Source organism: Hakea prostrata, chromosome 1, assembly GCF_041222555.1.
Source record: "Hakea prostrata isolate BN-2017 chromosome 1, UWA_Hpros_2, whole genome shotgun sequence".
Lineage (NCBI taxonomy): Eukaryota > Viridiplantae > Streptophyta > Magnoliopsida > Proteales > Proteaceae > Hakea > Hakea prostrata.
The window spans coordinates 19,469,780-19,488,904 of record NC_142600.1 but is presented as its reverse complement, the minus strand read 5'-3'; the positions used below and the strand labels follow the sequence as shown (position 1 = coordinate 19,488,904).

Sequence of the window (19,125 nt, the reverse complement as noted above, 5' to 3'; positions counted from 1 at the left end):
GGGTGGGGGGAGGGGATGGGCTAAGGCAAGGGGGATAGGGTTAGGAGGGGGCTGGCTTTGCTGTTCACTTAGTTGGAGTTGAAAGGCTGCTGCTGGAATTGAACCTTGCTGGAATTTGAAGAAACTGTAGAAATCACTCACTCTAAGGCTTCTGCAGGCTTCCCCAAAAGAAACCCATGACTTCTCTTCCTCCAACTCTCAATCTCAACTTTATGAATCAATTCAGCTTGTGAATTAGGAGATTGGAGGCTTTCTTTATAGCCTCTAAAAAGACAACAAAATAGGACTCAAAACTAGTTAACCAACTTGTTTTCAAACTAAAACTCTAATTCTAAGTATTACTCTGACTGGGCTAAAGACACTAATTTAAACAAGGTCTCTATCATATCTTACTCTAAAAAGATTCAATTTGAAATCTAAAAGTAGACATGGAATCCTAACAAGAAATAAACTGAAACTAGGGGATTCCCACACAACCAAGGAATCATACCCTACAAGTACTCTTCAATAAATCACAAAATAACGACTCAAACAAGAAAGTAACCCTGGGCCCTATGCAACCCCTGGAAACAGTTTACATCACTATGCCTGACACTCTATCCATATAGATGTCAAGTGTGGCCACCTCCCTCTTAGAAATGTCCTGTGCCAAAGGAAAAGGTAAATGACAGTTGTGGATAGGAAGAAGCCTAATCGATAGTTTAGTTCATTGTTTGTTTTCTCTATCATTTGTTCTTTTTCTCTCTCTTTCTTTCTTTCTTTCTTTCTTTCTTCTTCTTCTTTTTTTTTTTTTTTTTTTTTTTTTTTTTTTGTGTTTGTTTTGTTTTGTTTTTTTTTTTTTTTTGGGGGGGGGGTTTGTCGGTGTTTGATAAGCAAAAGCAAGGGAAGCTGGGGACAACCTAATTGAGAAATTTGATTCCCTTGCAGGAAATTTAAATCTCTTACTCTCCTGCAAGTCAATCTGATTAGTACTTTATAGTTATTTTTAAATTAATAAATATGATGACATCTTGAGCTATACTGTGTTATCAGAACTGATGAGCCAAAAGCAAATACAGTTGGGTTTGCTTCGCAATTGCGGCTTTTGGTGAATGCATTGGATGTGTCCTTTGAGGCTCAGTTTATGGAAGATTTTGCATCAGGTTCGGAACATCTTGTTCATGTCATACAATCCCTACCAAATGGGAGGTATATGTGGTTTTTTTTATAATTTCTCTTCGATCTATTGCAGCTGAAAACTCGGCATCTGACAATTTAAACTCCTCAATGACCATACCACCTCCAACAGTTCTTGACCGTGTGCTCAAAGATCTTTTTCACGAAGGTATTGAAATGTTTCTCTATCTCAGAACAACATGTTAATATTAACATATTATCTTGGTTTCACTGTTCTCCTTATTATATTATGCTATTTCCTTTTTGTTTATGGGATCATTATTTTCCACCATATATAGACATATTAAAAGGGGATGGTTGAAGATTGTGTTCAGGTGTTTACCATGAGGGGCAGCCTCCAAGGACCCTCCCTGAACCTGGTGTCTTATTTATCTGATTTATAATGTGGACCCCCAAGGAGGGAGCATATTGTGTGACATGTCTGGTTCACCTTGTCCATTCTATTTTAACGTATTCACTTATATTTTCAAAGATTTCAGTTCTGATTTGTGGACTGATTGCAGCCCTATGCAAGACTAAAACATTCTTTTAGATATGGCATTCTGGATTACTTTATGTTGACTCTTAAAACCCCAAATACCTGCTCTTATCTCTTGAAAACATTTCCTTAAATAGCAGTTCTAGGTTTAGTTAAGCAAAAATGAAGTTTTCCTGTTTTCTTTGAAAAAAGAGAATGAATATCTTATTATTATTTTAAATTTCTATTGAGATTTTGCAGCTTTTGTTGAAATTCCTTATTCCTTTGAAATCATCTTTTTTTTCTTAAATGAAACTTCGAAATCATAGTTAAAGTATAATATCAGTCATTTTTTGTTACTCAAATGAGAAAAACATTTTTCTGTTTGCTAGAAATCTGGTAAATAAAGAAGAAGAATGAATTGAACATTCATTATTTCTGAGATTTCTTCTACTGAGATTGAAATATTTTTTAAGCAAAGCTAATCTGGACCTATTAAGGGCTTCATTAGTTTGATGTATATTCTGTGTTTTCTGTAACCATTAGTTTTCTTTGCCTAGAATAAAACACTAAATATCTATAATTATGGAACATCATTTTTAGCTAAAACTGGCAAGTTTTCCTATTCTATTCGTGTTCTATCACTTTGGCCTACTCTGATAGTTCTCTTCACATCCATTATTTCCAACTGAAGTTCTTTACTCATAAGATTTTATTTTTTTTTCATTATTATCTGCTTCTATTTGCTATCATTTTGCTAAATGGCCTTGTCTCAGATATAGGAGTGCAGTCATCAGACTACGTCAAGGGTGAACACAAAAATTCACGTGTTGTTAAAGGCGCACCACTTCAGTCCCTTTTTGCTCAATTTTGCTTGAATTGTCTTTGGTTGGGCAGCTGCAACATACGTGGTATGCATGAGGAATAAAGATACTCTATCTGTTATCCTCTTCTTTGATTTTGCTATATCAGATTCCATGATAATAACAATTTGATACTGACATACTGCTTATTTTTTGTATACTTTTGTTTTAAATTTATGGTAATTAGCCATAGCAGTTCTCTGGATAGAATTTGTCCGGGAAGTCCGCTGGTTTTGGGAGGAGTTGCTACCATTACCTCGAGTTCCGACCAATGGTGTTATTGATCTATCCACATGTCTAATCCATCAGAAACTACAAATGGTATTCTTCATATCTCTTTTAAGGTATCTAAGAAACACTAGGCTGCTTTAAGCTTTACAACACTACTAGTTGTCTGCAGACTCTGCAGCATTATCTACTCATATGGTTGGCATAAGCCTAATGATTTTGAAATGGGGGCATTGTAAAGCTTTGAAAAATGATATCAATTTAGGTCTGCTCATATAAATGGTAACAAATATAATGCATAGGGGGGAGGGGGGGACCATAGTAGAGCTGTGTTGGGAATTGCACCGATTCATGATAAGCTTTGAGAAAGTCATTTGAGATAGCATGGTCATGTTCAATGCATAGTCGAAAACTTGTTTAGACTCCGCGTCTTGACCAAGTCAAGTTGAGCATGATCTCGTTGAGTTTGTGAATATTTTTTGGTTTCGATGGGCGAGTGACCCTAGTTTGCTTAAAAAATAAAGGCTAGGTTGTTTTGGCTTAATAAACATTTAAATTTTAAAATTATAAAGAAGCACCCACTTGGGTGTTCGGATTTTCACCTTGGTTGGCAGTAAACATTGAAGCCTTGATTTAACATTGCCTATTCTGTTCATTGTTTGAGTGACTTGAGACATATTTGGCTGGTAAAACAAGGAAATTCTTTTATAATGGACAAAAACACATTATTATATTAAATATTGGAAAACATTGTTTTAGAACAATTTTTATTTGAACCATCAATTATTACATAAATGCCATTAAATAGACAATTTGTGCAAATCAACATGTGATTTACATCTGTCAGTTTCATGAAACCAAACCGAAGAAAGAGCAGAACCAGAGGTGAAGGAGAAGTGAAGAAGAGAAGGTGGAAGGAGAGTTGTATAAGATAGCTCTCATCCTCAAATGCTGTTTTATTATTAACTGAGGAGATTAGAGATCTTGGATACTTCCTAAATCTGGTTATGCTCAATATTACAAACAAAAAAAAGAAAAAAAAGAAGAAAGAAACTTATCTCCCTAAGTATTGCTTGCTAGCCAAGTTACATAAAAATAGAAAGTGCAGAAAATCGAAACTAATCTCCTAATCTGATAGATAGAAGTTAAGCAAATAAAATAATATCTGGCAAAGTCCATCCGAACCATCCAATGGAGAATAAGAGGAGAGCAAAGCGCCCATGGTGCAAGCGCATGCGGAACGGACTCGGAGAAAAAGCGTCTGATTGCATAGTATCTTATATTCCCGGTATACCTGACCTTAAGAATGTCTCAATTCAGCTGCTTGATCGAGGTTGATAACGCATGCCAAGCGATCTCAATCCTCCATATGCTATAAGAATGCAAGACACGAGAAGGCTGTGGTACTTGGAGGCACATTTTAGGCGCTTATCTCACTCTTCAAAAGTCTTCCTCGAAAGTGGAAAAGAAACAAAAAAAAAAAAAAAAGAACGTGGGTAAGAATAAGAATCAACAGGCAAAATAAAATCATATCTTTTCCAATTTAGGGTGGATCCCACAATGTAGTTACCAGTGAAGTGGTAAGTCATGCATATCTTAACACTCCCCTTGAAGTTGAGTATATTGATGAGGGCATCAATCGAAAGTTTCAAGTCTACTAGCGACTCCAGTAGAGATCATCCCACAACAACATCTATGTGGATGGACAACGAGTTCATAGGCTATCGGGTTGCTAGTCCTGTGGTTCGACGAGGAGCATTGCCCATAGGTTGTTGGCTATTTTTTTTTCTTAAGTCCTAGGGGGTTGGGTATCGTTTGCTATTAGATTTTGTTTAGTTTGATATGTTTTGAGTCCTTGTGGGCTCGGCATGGATTATTATTGGTCCAATTTTGGTTTATTTTGGGTTTGGGTTGATCCATGCGCTAATTTTTTTAACTACATTTGGAGGTTTCCAACTGTGCCCCTAAATATTAAATTTGGTTAGAGTTTTTTCTTGGGAATTCAGTTGTTGGCTTGGAATGGGTTAAATTTTTATATTTAAATCCTTGTGTTGGAATCGATGGATGAATTACTGAATGGAAAACTTCCAACGTTTTTCTTTAGAGCAGAGGCAGGATGAGGGCAGAGCGTAGAGATAGACTGCTTCTCCCAGATCCAAGGGTGACCTTGTATGGCAATATTGCACACTAGTGGTTGGTAGTAATATGCAGAAGACCCACTGCAACTTCTGCGGCTGTAAGTTTATGGGCGGTTCAGGTGGCATCAGTAGGTTTAAGGCACTCTCAACCGGTAGTTTGAAGGATGTTGCCTAGTGTAGCATGGTATCAGCTGAGGTTATATGGAAGTTAGATATCTGGAAAAGGAGGCTGTAAAGAAGGCTAAGAAACAGAGATGGTAGCTGCACTTGATGAGGCAGTGAAGGGGGCCTTTTGTCTATTCCGTTGATTCTAATTCCAATGAGGATGATGATGATCCCTTGGATGTACATTCAGCTGTAGAAGCCAGGGCGTTAAGGAGGGCAATGGAAGAGAGTAGGGCATCGCTAGCATAAGGGTAGGAGAAGGTCAGAGGCAGTCCAGGAGGTGGTAGAGCTGGACCTTCTGGTGGTGTTTTTGGTATGTTTCAAAGTCTCAGATTTAGAGGGCTACTGCTCCTTTAGTAGATCCTCCACAATGATAGGATCTCATACTAGCAGGATCCAAATGTGTTCAAGAACAGGGGGCTGAAGCAGCCCAAGGTCAGAGGAGCTTGGAAGAACATGAAGGGCAAGGTGAAGGAAGCAGTGGCAAAGTGGATGCTCTTCAACACCATTCCAGCCAACATAGCACATGGTCCCTATTATCAGTCGATGATTGGCACCATCACTGAGGCTGGTCTAAGTTACCATGGCCTCATACCTTATGAGATCATGAACAAGTATCTTCTAGACCAGAAGTAGGAGGTTATGAAGTACATAGTAGGGATGAGGCCCTTCTGGGAGACCTATGGGGTCACCTTAATGTGATGAATGGACAGATTCAACTAGAAGTCCAACTTTGTGGTGTATTGTGATGGAAGGATGATATTCCTAAGATTTGTTGATGCATCTAAGCACGTGAAAGATCACACGTACATATATAGGCTCCTCTAGGAGGTGGTGGAAGAGGTAGGGGTCAGGAATGTTGAGTAGATTGTCACATACAATAGCATCAACTTCAAGAAGGCCGGAGAGATGAGAGATGATGATGCAGTCTGGCGATTACAGTGTCTTTTGGACACCATGTGCAGGCTGCAGTGACCTCATGTTGAAGTATGTTGGAAGGATAAGGATTGTTGAGAGTGTAGTGCACAAGGCAAGACCGGTGATGAACTTCATATATAATCACAGCTACACGCTTCACTTGATAAGGGAATATGCAAGGGTAATCTAGTGTGGCCGGTGTCACCGTATTTGCCATGATCTACATTGCTTTATGGAGTATTAAGGGCAAGAAATCTGGGTTGAGATCCATGTTTTCATCTCAGGATTGATTTTGTTGGAGAGGATCCAACACTTAAAACAGGCGCACACCACACGCTACCATATCATCAGAGGACTTTTGGAAACAATTAGGGATTGTGGTGATAAAGGTCCTACATTTAGTGGACTCCTCTTTGAAGGGGCCTACTATGCTCCATCTGTACGTTGCCATTAATGTAACAAGGGAGGCTGTATCAAGCAAATCCAAGAGGCAATAGGAACTCCTTGAAGATCATAGATGACAGATGGACTGCACATCTTATCCATCCACTGCATTAAGCTAGTAAGTAAATATGCAATTTTTTGGTAATTCATTCATTTGATCTTAAATTCATAGCATATATCTAATTGTGAGTTTTTAAAATTTGTAGCTTACTTTTTGAACCCCAAATACGAATACAACTAATGTTTGGGGTTGGATATGGAGGCAGTGAAGGCTGTCGTGGCAAATTTGTAAAAGGACTCGATGCTCCAGTCCCTATGTAACAATGAGGTGAGATAGTAGGGACTTGGGAGTTGCATTTGAGTTTTGAAATAATTTAGCTAGCCATTATTACAAATTGTTATAGATCAAGGTTTTCTGGGACAGATCCAAATCCTTTGGTTGAGATGCTGTTGTGCAGGGATGGGGATGCATAGGTTAGATTATTAACTCCTATAGAAGTATTACATTTTACAAATTTTTAAATTATCTATTAAGTAATAACTTAATGTTTTTGTTGTAATGCAGCTGAGTGGTAGGTTCTTTATGGTTGGAGTGCAGAGATACTCAGGAAGGTGACAATGAAGGTCCTCCCTTGGACTTGCTCCGCCTTTGGGTGTGAAAGGAATTGGAGCACCTTTTCCTTTATCCACTTGAAGAGGTAGAACATACTGGGTCCTGATCGCCTTAATGACCTTGTATTCGTCCACTACAATATGAGGTTAAGGCTTAGCACCTACGCAAAAGTGCATAGGGTAATGTGGAACAGGATTTGATTGATCTCATTGATATCTTCAAGGTGGAGTCAAATGATGAGGATCCCATTGAGGGACAAGGGTGAGCCATTATTGGACTAGTTTGGAGGGAGGCTTGACCCACAATATTGCTCAACAGGAAGGCGTTGATGAGTTCATGGCTGGCAAGGGTTGGGTACATGCTTAGGAGGCAACGGGTGCTCTTTTCGAGGTATCAGCTGGTTGAGCTACTATTGCAAACGAGGATTAGTCCATGTCCCCTTTGACAATGAAGTTGTGCCTTCTAAACGTGCAGGATTTGGACAAGACCGAGCCTCCTTGTGAGACTGAGGCTAGGACTGGTGTCGGGGATGATGGTAGCGATGGTGGTGATGGTGATGGTGAAGATGATGCTAATGGTGGTGATAATGATGGTGGTGGTGGACTTCCAAAGCATTATGCAATTCCACTACCGGAGATAGTAGTGAGCCCCAGTAGATTCACCAGGGAGTCATAGTTCACGCATGACACCTAGGATGAGCACCATGGTGGCATACCTCATCATAAGACCAGGGCCTGCTCATCTAGGGGTAAGAGGGCGTTGTGGCCAGTTCCACCCACTCAGACAAACAGACGTGGACATGGCTAGCTTAGCAAACTTGATGGGATCCATGAGCATGGATAGCAAGGAGAGTGTGGGGTCTGCACCATACGCAACTTATGGGCCTGGCTACAAATATGGACGTGGTGGAGCATATGATGGGGTATCTGGTGGCTCATTTGCTGATTCAAGTGGTGTGTTTGGATATGGATATGGACCATATGGTATGCCTCCTACATATGGATTTGAGGATGGATTTGCATTATTTGTGGAGTCCATTTTTGGTTATACATTAGGGCCACCAATACTAGTACTAGTACCACAACTAGAGCTAGAGTATCTAGTTATGAGCACGGGTTACCTGAGTCATTTCCGTTATGACACATTGCCTAGGATGGCTTGTCTGCTTTATATGGATGATGCTACCTATAAAAGGGGAACGAATGACTTCATTGACAACTATAGGCATAGGCACATAGCATGAGATGGCCAAGTATGTCCAATATTTAGAGAGCTCTATAGCTCAGGGGATGGATCCAGCCCACTACAACAGCTTTTAGTAGATTAGAGTTGGTCCCATTCATTGTGTATTGTTGTTTTGAACTTCTTATCTGTTTCTTCCTCATTCATTCATTCATTGTAAATTGTAATTCATTCATTTACTGTTATGTTATACATCATTAATTTAAATTATTAACCATGTATAAAGTTCTACACTTCTACTTGTATATTGAATTCTAGTCGTATTTTTTGTTGCATCCTAATGCAATTCTTATTGTTGTCTTGTATAATATCCATATTTACATTTGTCAAAATGCATGTTCTAGACTTCTAGTTTCGCCCGCATACAACTAGGCATCTACCGATCAAAAACACCACTTTGGGTTAGGTTTTAGGCAAAGATAACACTTCGATTGTGTTTATTGGCAGCCTCAAATTAAGCTGGACACTTTAAACTAGCCCAAAAAAACCCACCAAAACCTACCATCGATATAGTCTCTGCCAAAATTCAGTGTTTTTGCCAGCTTCACCCAACAGCGAAACAGTGAAACGAAACAAAATTTCGAAAATTGATCTAGTCTGTGTAGCAAGTTTGCCCTCAAATAAAGCTGGTTGTGTCAATAGTATCATATCTTGTCTCGGATGGCCAGTGGGCTTGACCGAAACTTCTAACATTGTGTTTTCAATGACAACAGCTTGGCCATTTCATGATGCATAATGTAAAATGGGAGAAATATTGAAATAAAATGACTGAAGTAACTGAAAATTTGATGAAATGGTGCATTTTAGGACTGAAATGAGCAAACTTCCTGAATTTTCCAAAAGCTTTTGCAAACTTTTGCTTAGTGTTATAGTACTGTGGTTGGAAAGCGAGGATCCATGTTGCCAACCCCATTTAGTTGTGATAAGGCTTGAGGAGTTGTTGTTGTGGGGCCTAATAAGCCTGAAGTCCTACTTGGTTGCCTTCTAAAAATATTCCTAGGAACATCCCCACTGAAATAGGGTGGTTTATTTGGTTCTTTCCTCTTTTTTCTCCTCTTTGTCTTCTATGATTGCTGAAATGGTTACGTAATGCCACTATTGTATCTGGACTTCTTTCTCTTCCTGGCTGTGCAACATTAACAGCATCATTTTCTCTTGTTGCTTTGCTTTTCAGATTGCAGTATGCATTGAAAAGAAGATTCGGTTGAAGCAAAGTAATGAAGATGTTGCTTCTGAACATATTAAGGTACCAAAGTTTCTATTATTTTGTTGTTTCAACGCTCATAGTTTTTTTTCACACAGGGACTGGTATGGTCTTTTTCCTATGAGTGTGGGGTGATGGATAATCCTTATTGTTGCACGTAGGAAGACAACAGAGAAGCGGCAAGGCCATTGACTGAGGAGATTGATTTGAAACATGACAGGTGAAATTAGCATGTGAGAACTCTTAGTTTTCTCTCAGTTCAGTAGTATTAGTCCTACTAATTATTTGCCACCTTACATTATTGATTGAGCTTGTGATCCATTTGAATGGCTACTTGTCCAAGAAGATGTTCTCTTCTACTGTGGTGCCAACCATTTTTACCAATGGTACTAATGTGTTGGACTTCGAAGGCCCAGACCATTAATGAACCAAGTTAGTACTACTAGTAGTACTGGATGACTATCCTTGGTCACTTAATTCTTCAGATGATGTTTAGTCTAAATATCCTGTTAGAGGGCAAGTGTATTATCTGTATCAATATCTTCTTTGCTCTGCTGGATTGGAGGACACATGAAAAATTGCCTCCAAGTAGACCCTACATCTGACTGCACTGCTTTTACCATGAAATTTTGCCATCGGCTAACATCCAAGCATCCAAGCACTAGCATTGGACATTGGTTGCTAGAAAGTAGAAAGTGAGTTTTTATTGGCCAAGAATTTTGAACATGGGAAGTCCTTGGATGAAAGTACTTGTTTGCATATCTTAAAGTTCAAAAGATACAGTAACATTTTTATGCTTTTGGGTTTTGAATACAGTGAATTAAATTGTGAAGTGTTGATAGAAACAGATAGGAAGAATGTGACTCACTTTTTTCAGACTACTATTTATAGACAAAGAACCCATTTTCACAAGTAATTTGAGGGGCTCATATTGTAGCAATGGCTATGCGCAGCATAGTTGTAAACTTGTAATGTGTCTGAGAATATTAGATGTTGGAGGGTGGAAAATATCTAGGCAATACCAACAAGGCATGAAAGTGCAAACTTAATGTGTATTTTCCTTCCTTTCTTTGATTTCTAAAACCTTGAAGATTCAATTCCCATGAATTTTTGAATGTGCAAACTTAATGTTTATTTTCCGCTGCAGCTCATTAAGAAGAGATGGTTCTAATTCAAGTGTTCAACATTCTTATGATGAGCCTGGAAATGCGTTGGGATCCGGGTGTCTACAAACTGATCAGATCAGGAGGGGATCATCTGGTGCTGTAGGATCAATGATGCTTTTGAACTCACACCAGATGATGCATGCTCCTTCTACTCAGGTGTTATTACATTTCTGGACCTTTATTAGCTTACAATACTTCATGTTCTACTGTTCAAAATTTCTATTTTCATCATATATCCCATTTCTTTCCTGTAAAAAATTGTAGGATCCTCCAATAATGACGGAAGATATGCATGAAGAACGGCTCCGTGCAGTAGAAGCTCTTGGCGGTTCATTTGTAAGACGAAACTCCCATACTTCGATTATCAATATCTTAATCTCATGTGACTCATTTATCTTGTTATATGAATTAATCAGAAGCGTGGTGTTTATTTCTAAGTTTTTCCCTCTACTACAACATAATAAGGGACATTATTTGTCATAATTTAGTATATATTATATGCATTGGATATTATCTATTGAGCATGGTTCAAGAACTCACTCTCGACACCCATTTCACTAGGTCAAAAAAGCGAGATCTAGCTCGAAATGTTGTACTTTTTTCCCAGCCAACTCAAGCAAACTCGAGGGCCCATCTCAGGGTTGTAAAGGTTTGGCTGGGCTCAAAGTTGGTATCCAGCCTATTTGAGGCCTTCTGAACACACTGGTGGCCTTATATTTGTGAAAAAACAATCCTAAGTATGAGTTCTAACTCAACCCTAAAATTGAAATGGAAATGCTGCAGGAATGAATATGCAAAGTTATAAAACATGAAATATAGAACCATTCGGACATATAAATGAAAATCAAGTGATGAGATACATCAAATGCTTAAATAGCAACAAAGTTCCATCCATATGAGTACAATAAAACATCACATTCTCAACTCTTGAGAATACAATAATACAACCATCAAGGAACAAATTTCGACCGAAACAAGAATTTCAACCTTGCAAAAGGCCAAAATTTCTATGTTTCAGTCGAAATTTTGGTCTAAACTGGACAATTTTTGGAAAAAAATTGTAACTTCAATTTCAGACCTCATATGGACTCAAAATGATTTGGATTCTTGTATACTACCTATTTCAAGCAAAATAAACACTATAGAATTATTAGTTTACCAAAAAAAACCATTGAAAATGTAACATCTAAGTATATACACTACATATGAGAAGAAGCGAGAGTGTTTCCAAATACCAATTACAAGTCTACTATATTCCATGTCTCCCTCTTCCTTCTGCACCCCATACAAATGACAATACAAGTCCCATGATGTTTGCCCCATATAGTTGTTGACGTAGTCAGCAACTCTTGCTCTGTACGTGGCCTCATCCACATGCCTAAGATTTCCTGACGGTGGGAAGTTGTGAATCTTTGAATAAGGAACTGGCTCAACTACATATAGAAAGGCTGGTGGTGGTTGTGGTATAAAGTGGAAGATCTACTCAACAAATGAAGGAGCACCCTGGTTGTCAGCATAAGGTCCATATTGACAATAAGGTTTCAGTGGCTGACTCTGATAGGTGACAGTGGGAGGTACACCATAAGCTCCATAACCATAAGGCTCTACTAGTGGCTGACCCTGAGTCTGATAGCCAGGAGGGACACCATATGGTCTATAACCATGAGCTCCATAAGTCGACCCAATAGAACCAATACTCTCCACAGTAGTATCATATGAGGCCTATGCCATCCGGATCCTCAGGAGGTGGAGGAGTCTCTAGAATCATTAATGCTCATTGATCTCATGGATCCCACCAAGCTCTCAGGCTCAGTCGGATTGTAGGACCCATATGATGGTGTGTCCCCTGTGCTATAGCCGTGTTGTCTCCCCTTCCCCTTCGTTGAATATGTATAGGAAACATATTGGCCTCAAGATGCAGCTCCAATATGGTTTGAATCATGTGTCGCGTGGGTGAACTGACTCTTGCCTGTGAATCTCGGTGGTCGTCCTCCCTGCTGACTCTCACGTATTGCTGGTGTTGGTGGTCGTGGTTGTCCCTAGGATCAACTGAATCCTAATCACAAGGTCCAACACCCTCCTCATCCCCATCATCATCATCATCATCATCATCATCATCATCATCATCGTCATCATCATCATCATCATCGTCGTCGTCGTCGTCGTCGTCATCGTTATCATAATCACCTCAACGTCATCGTCGGACGCCTAAGTCACATCATCCTCAGTGTCGGACCAGACAATCAAATCCTCACTCTGAGTTGATGCACTAGGGTGTGGCACGAAGGGAAAGGCGGGTGCTGCATGTGCACTCCCCTCTTGGGCCATAAAGTCCTCCACATCAACCCCCATCTCCTTTGCAATTTGTCTACTAGGACAACCTCCCTCCTCATCCAGTAGTGGCTCTCCATTGTCCCTAATTTAGTCAACTACTGGGTTATCATCATCATCCATCTCAAATATGTCGGCCAACTCAATATTGTTACTCTCTCTGTCCGTCACCTGTCTAATATTATCCTCCCTCAGTCTCATATTATAGTGTATGTAGACAAGATCCTCTAGACGCTTCACACACAATCAGTTGCGCCTCTTTGAGTGAATGAGGCTGTAGGTGCTCCAATTTCGCTCACAACTAGTGGTAGAACATTTCTAGGAGAGCACTTTGCTTGCAATCACACTTAAGTGGGGTGAGTCACATCCAAATTGCAACCACCACTCAACTGCAACAAACATAAACTCCAAGTCATTTCAATACTTAAATAATTAAATTAAAGATAGAATATAATAATTAAATATATAATGAAATAAATGAATGAACTTACCCCCAGGGGTGGATTCCCGTCCTAATACGGCCACGGAACGACCAAAGCTCCCAGTGGCATCCCTAAATGCCTTTATCTAATATATAAAGGAAAAAAGCAATAACTAGTTACTAGGTTAATAACTTAGTATAATACTATGAATTGTGAATATTAAATGATTCAAATCACTATCTCACCTCCATAAGGATGATTGCTTGTTTATATGGATCCGGTTTCAACTTCTCCACTACAGTTTGGACAGCATCCATAAAATCTTGCCTCATCCGTCATCCCAAGATTGTCCTTGTAATGGTACTTGGGATTTAAATAGTATGTTGTGTAAGAAAAAGTATGTCATAAAAGGGAATAGTTAATGCTAATAGTGTGATAACATAATGAAAATTAAATTGAATACTAAACTTAACAACTCAGTAGCCTTATGCAATGGATGCTGCAACATAGACTGCCAACTAACTTGGATGATTTTGAGGACTTTCTTGTTGCCATGTGGGTGGACCTGAACAACTTGTTGTTTCATCCTCTCTACTGCAGCAAATATGTGTGATAGAGTAGGTCTTCTCTGCTGAACTACCATCCTTAACACATGCACCATATGCTCAAGCATCTTCACCATTATCCTCGCATTATGCCAGAAAGTCTCATCAAGTATGGTCAATTGTGCTCTCCTTCCTCCTACAGATGAAGAACCCTCCCAGCTAAACCAATGCTCTAATGCAAACATGCTCCTAAGGCCAGTCTTCCTACTCTCAAAGCTCTGCATTGCTATCCAATTAGTAGCAAATCTGGTTATGCCTGGCCTCACTAAGTCACCCTGACACTTGTCCCTCATCATCTTTAATGCATATGTGTGGTTATAGATGAAGGTGCTAACTTGTCGGGCTTGCTCCACGGTCTTCTTCACAAGCTTGACCTTTTCGATGTCCTTCAGCATTAAGTCAATGCAATGAGCAACACATGGAGTCCAAAAGAGCTTATATCTGTCCATCCATCAAGGCATTAATACAAAGTCATAAAGTGTACATGTAATGTAAACATATGTATTTAAAAATGAAACTTAGTACTATATATTTTGATACATGGAGTTCCCTTGCATCTTCAACCCAGCTTTCTTGTAGTTGGAGCCATTATCATCACAATTTGGATCACTTTTTCCACTCCAACCTCCTTCACCACTTACTTTAATAATTTATAAATGTATTTTGCATCCTTCTTATCACCTGATGCATCTATTGACTTGAGGAACAATGTCCTCCCATCACAATTCAACATGAAATTGATGATGGACTGTTTAGTGGGATTAGTCCAACCATTAGCCATCACAGTCACTCTATAATGATCCCACATAGGCTTTAATCCATTAATATACTCATTTAAGTCCTCCTTATGCTTAGGCAAATATACATTATATATCTCATATAGAGTGGGTCCCTGTACACCACTCCCAGCCGTTCCTATCTCCTCAATAATATCCCTATAGTAGGGCCCTTGGGCTGTATGTGCTGGAATACTATGGTAATAAGCCCATTTGGAGAAAGCCATCCCCACTTTTTCCTTCACACTCCCCCATAAGTGCTTCAACTTTCTCTGTTTTTGCTCAGGCCTCTAAATAGAGCCGGATCATTGCGAAGAATATCCAGATCTGGATCTGTAGGATGTGCTGATGAAGCTCAACTCCTTGCAGGGGCCCATGGGATAGGAACCTCCTGCCTCACACTCTGACTCCTCCTCATAGGGACTTGGGAGCTGCATGTGCCTCCTATATCTATTGGCTCTCTAAAGGACCCACAACCCAGAGACCTCTATTGCCTCCTCATGTCATCAACCCTCTGTTGCTCCTTACTCATCATCATCGCCCTCCTGATTTGTTCGGCCTTTGGGTCAGGGTCACATCCATACTCTCATGGCTCATCTAGACCATAATCCTCGGATCTAGAAGGTCAAGCGTGCATCCTCGAACTCCTCCCTCTGTGTTATCTTCTCTTTCCTCTTTTGCTTTCCCCCACTAATATATGAGGCCATTGCCTTCTTGACCTTTGTGGGCACCTTTTGGCACCCTACTACATCCTTGTTTCCACCCGCTAAATGCACCTTCAGTCTAGTGGCCTCACCTCCTCCTATTTGTTTCTTGTAGTAATTACACTCACTCTTCCTCCTATCAGCTGTCAGTGGCCTCCCGTGTTGCCAAGCTATGTCTGACATCTTTGAAGGAAAGTTTTGATACAAGAAATACACACTAAGTGTCTTGAAAAGCTCCACAATATGCTCCAAAAATTACATACATGCTTCTAATAATAACCTCCTATTTTTAAATAAAAAATTATATTTATAAATATTTTTTAATATATAAATAATTTAAAAATATATAATGTCTTTAAAAGCTCCACAACATGCTCTTGAGATCTTGGCTGCTTCCCTCCCCCCCCCTCTTTTTGAAGACATTCAGATCCTGCTCTAGTATGGGATCCTATCGTAGTGGAAAATTTGCTAATGGAGGAGCACCCCTCTGACTTTGGGACCTCCAATACATCCCAAAAATACCACTAGAACTAGATGGTCCAACTCCTACAGCTCTAGAGGGATAAGCTTTTGCACTGCCTCTCGCTCTATCATGTTTCTGATGCAATGACGCCCTGCTACTTTGTCATTGCCGACGTCAATGCCATGGCCTATGCAGCTATATGTATATCGACAAGACCATCATTGTCCTCGTCATAATCAGAATCGACAAGGTAAGCAGAAGGCCCCCTCTATGCCATACACAAAATGATTGCATAAGTTATTGAACAACATCAAAATAATATTTTTTAGACAAAGAATTAATGATGTACCTAGATAGTAATTTTACTTTTGCCCATTTTATTTTTATTTTTTTAAATATAAAATCTTGTTTTAAAAAAAAATTCGGCTATAAAATTGGTTGCCCATAGCAAAACCTGTAATGAAACCATATGGAAAACACTTCAAAAACATAGGGAAAGCGATTTCATATTTTTTCTATAATTTTTAAAACCATTTCCCTTTTTTTTTTTCTTATTTTTTCATAATTTTTTATTATTTTTGTAATTATTTTATTCATTTTAAAAAATAAATAAATTATTTATTGCTTGGAAAAATATTCCTAAAGATCAGCCAAGTTCAACATATATTTATTCCATCACCATATAAGATATATATCATATATATTTTTTATATTTTATGTGTAGGAGAATACAATTTTTTACACTAAAAAAAAAAATCCACTTTGTGAAAAAATATAAATTTCCACACTGTGAGTTCATAGATCGGTGCACAGTGTTCAACATATATTATTTCTATGCCCTCTAACAACTACCTAACACCCATTTTCAGAAGATTTAGTTTATGGAAGAATGATATACCTCAAAGATGGAAAACTCCAAGACTTCACTAAAACGAGGCTCGATCCAGCCAATGCACGCGTTTGGTAATAAGATCCATGCAAGAACTCGCGGAAGATGACGAAGATCAAGTAAAAAATTGCCAAAATTTCAAGTTGGGGGTGAAATTTCGCACTTGGGAAGCTCTAGGTCAAAATTTCATCGAAATAACAAAATTTTGACTGGCATCTACCTTTTATTTGAATTTCAATTGAAATTCTTGAGAGGTCTCGTAAATATTGTAATATTCCGACTGTTGGTGAAATCTTGGCGAGATTCGAGACATTGCAATTTCAGCTACCGAAATGGGCAAAATTTTGCCGAAATGTTGTACATTGCGTATGGTTATAGTTCATCTTCACCATTAGTTATTATTCTTATCGTTGGATGTTTTGTTTGGCATGAAGATTGTTTACTTAGTTTTTGTTGATCATAAGCAATAGGCTGTATTTATAGCCTTTGATAAACAAATCCTACTAGTACTCAACTTAGAAACGGAAAAAAGAAGGCTTCCTACTTCAATTATGTCTCCTACTCCAATAAGGACTCTCACTTATATTGAACCTAGAATGGTTCAAAGTGCACAATAGAAATAGGATAGTCTCCTAGTAAAATTTAGACAACAGCTAAAGGAATCCCTCTTTAAAGGGACTTCTAGCTAGACTAGGACTCTTAATTAACAGGGATTAACTCAAATAACAAAGTAAAATTAGGACTAGAATCCTAGTAAAATTCTAGACTTCTAGTTCTACTTAGGTCAAATAGGGTTGGACTAGGCAGCACCCCTGGGCCTTATTAGTGTGGCTGTGGGGTCCTACATCAAATTGACTTTAAATGTTTAATACAATCAACATTCGATGACAATCAAGATGATGTATAAATTATATCAAATGCCATCCATCATGTATAAATAGTACTTTTGTACAAAATATCTAGTATGGAAACTATTTTTAAACCAGAAAAAAAAATACTAGGGCTACTCAAAAAAGAAATGAACTACATGGATTTATAGATCAGGCCCCTAAACTAAACATATATTGATTGTGCAAAAACTAACGATGGGTCAACTATAAAAAATTCAAGATTCAGGGAAGAACACATGTACTTCAATGAGCTCTAGTACACCATAATCCAGCAAATGGGAGGAAGAATCACAAATGAGTGGAGGGATTTGCAAGGAAAATGGAGGCTTTTCTTTGAAAATGCCATTGGAAAGCTCAAGATGGTCAAAGAAAGGGAGACAATGGAATTCCATGGATCTTGTTGAAGCAGGTGAATAAAAGCCCCCTTTTTAACTGAAATTGTCGAAACAAGTCAATACAGCTGGTTCCAGTCTAAATCTGAGACCCAACACTTTTACAACTCCCCATGTGTTTGGTCACATTTTTTCCCAGAACCAAAATTTTGGGGAAACTTGAACCATGGTCATCACTGGAGATAACTCTGGGTATTGACAAGTTGAATACTCATCTACATCAACAATTTCAAACCAAAGACTTGGGAAGATCAAGAATTTTCTCAGTATAGAAATTGCTCAATCCAAGAAAGTTGTCTTCTTTTCGCAAAGACAGTATGTTATTAATCTGTTGTCTAAAGCAGGCATGTTTGGGTCTAAACCTCTAGAGACTCCTGTGAACCCAAATTTGAAACCTATGCCAAATAATGGACCTATTCTTGATGACCCTGAGAAGTATTGTTGATTTGTTGACAAATTGAATTATCTGACAGTGACTAGACTCAAGATTGACTTTCATGTCAGTGTCATAAGTCAGTTTATGTCTGCTCCCAGGACATCTCATTGAAACATCTTTATGAGGATTTTGAGGTATCTCAAGAGTGCCCTTGGACAAGAATTGCTATATACAGATCATGGTCACAAACGAGTAGGTTTTCAGATGCAGGTTGATTAGGATCTCTAGCTAATAGAATGTCTATCTCATGATATTACACTTTATTGGAGGAAATCTAGTGTCATGGAAATGCAAGAAGCAAACTTTGGTTGCTCAATCAAGTGCATAGTTAGAATATTAAGCAATGGCAGATGGTACTTCTGAGCTGATGTGAATCAAAGGACTACTCAAAGAATTGGGGTTTGCTGAGAATTCTTGTATGCCATTATAGTTTGATAATCAAACCGCTATTCACATAGCATCAAATCCTATGTTCCATGAGCATACTGAACATATTGAAGTAGATTGCTAATTTGTTCATGAGAAGCTACAACAAAGAATGATATCCCCTAGCCATGTCCTTACATGAGAACAGCTAGTAGATCTATTCACTAAGGCATTAGG

General features: G+C 38.7%; 1 protein-coding gene across 1 annotated transcript in view; it reads left to right on the top strand.

Moving 5' to 3' along the window:
• Positions 1-19,125, top strand: part of LOC149028107 (Rab3 GTPase-activating protein catalytic protein) — a 76,872-nt gene that overhangs the window by 41,926 nt on the left and 15,821 nt on the right. The window contains exons 10-17 of the mRNA XM_089168561.1: positions 1,033-1,142; positions 1,232-1,324; positions 2,410-2,544; positions 2,684-2,817; positions 9,419-9,490; positions 9,610-9,668; positions 10,596-10,770; positions 10,879-10,950. Coding sequence (XP_089024687.1) covers positions 1,033-1,142; positions 1,232-1,324; positions 2,410-2,544; positions 2,684-2,817; positions 9,419-9,490; positions 9,610-9,668; positions 10,596-10,770; positions 10,879-10,950 — 850 coding nt within the window. The remainder of the gene's footprint in view (positions 1-1,032; positions 1,143-1,231; positions 1,325-2,409; positions 2,545-2,683; positions 2,818-9,418; positions 9,491-9,609; positions 9,669-10,595; positions 10,771-10,878; positions 10,951-19,125) is intronic.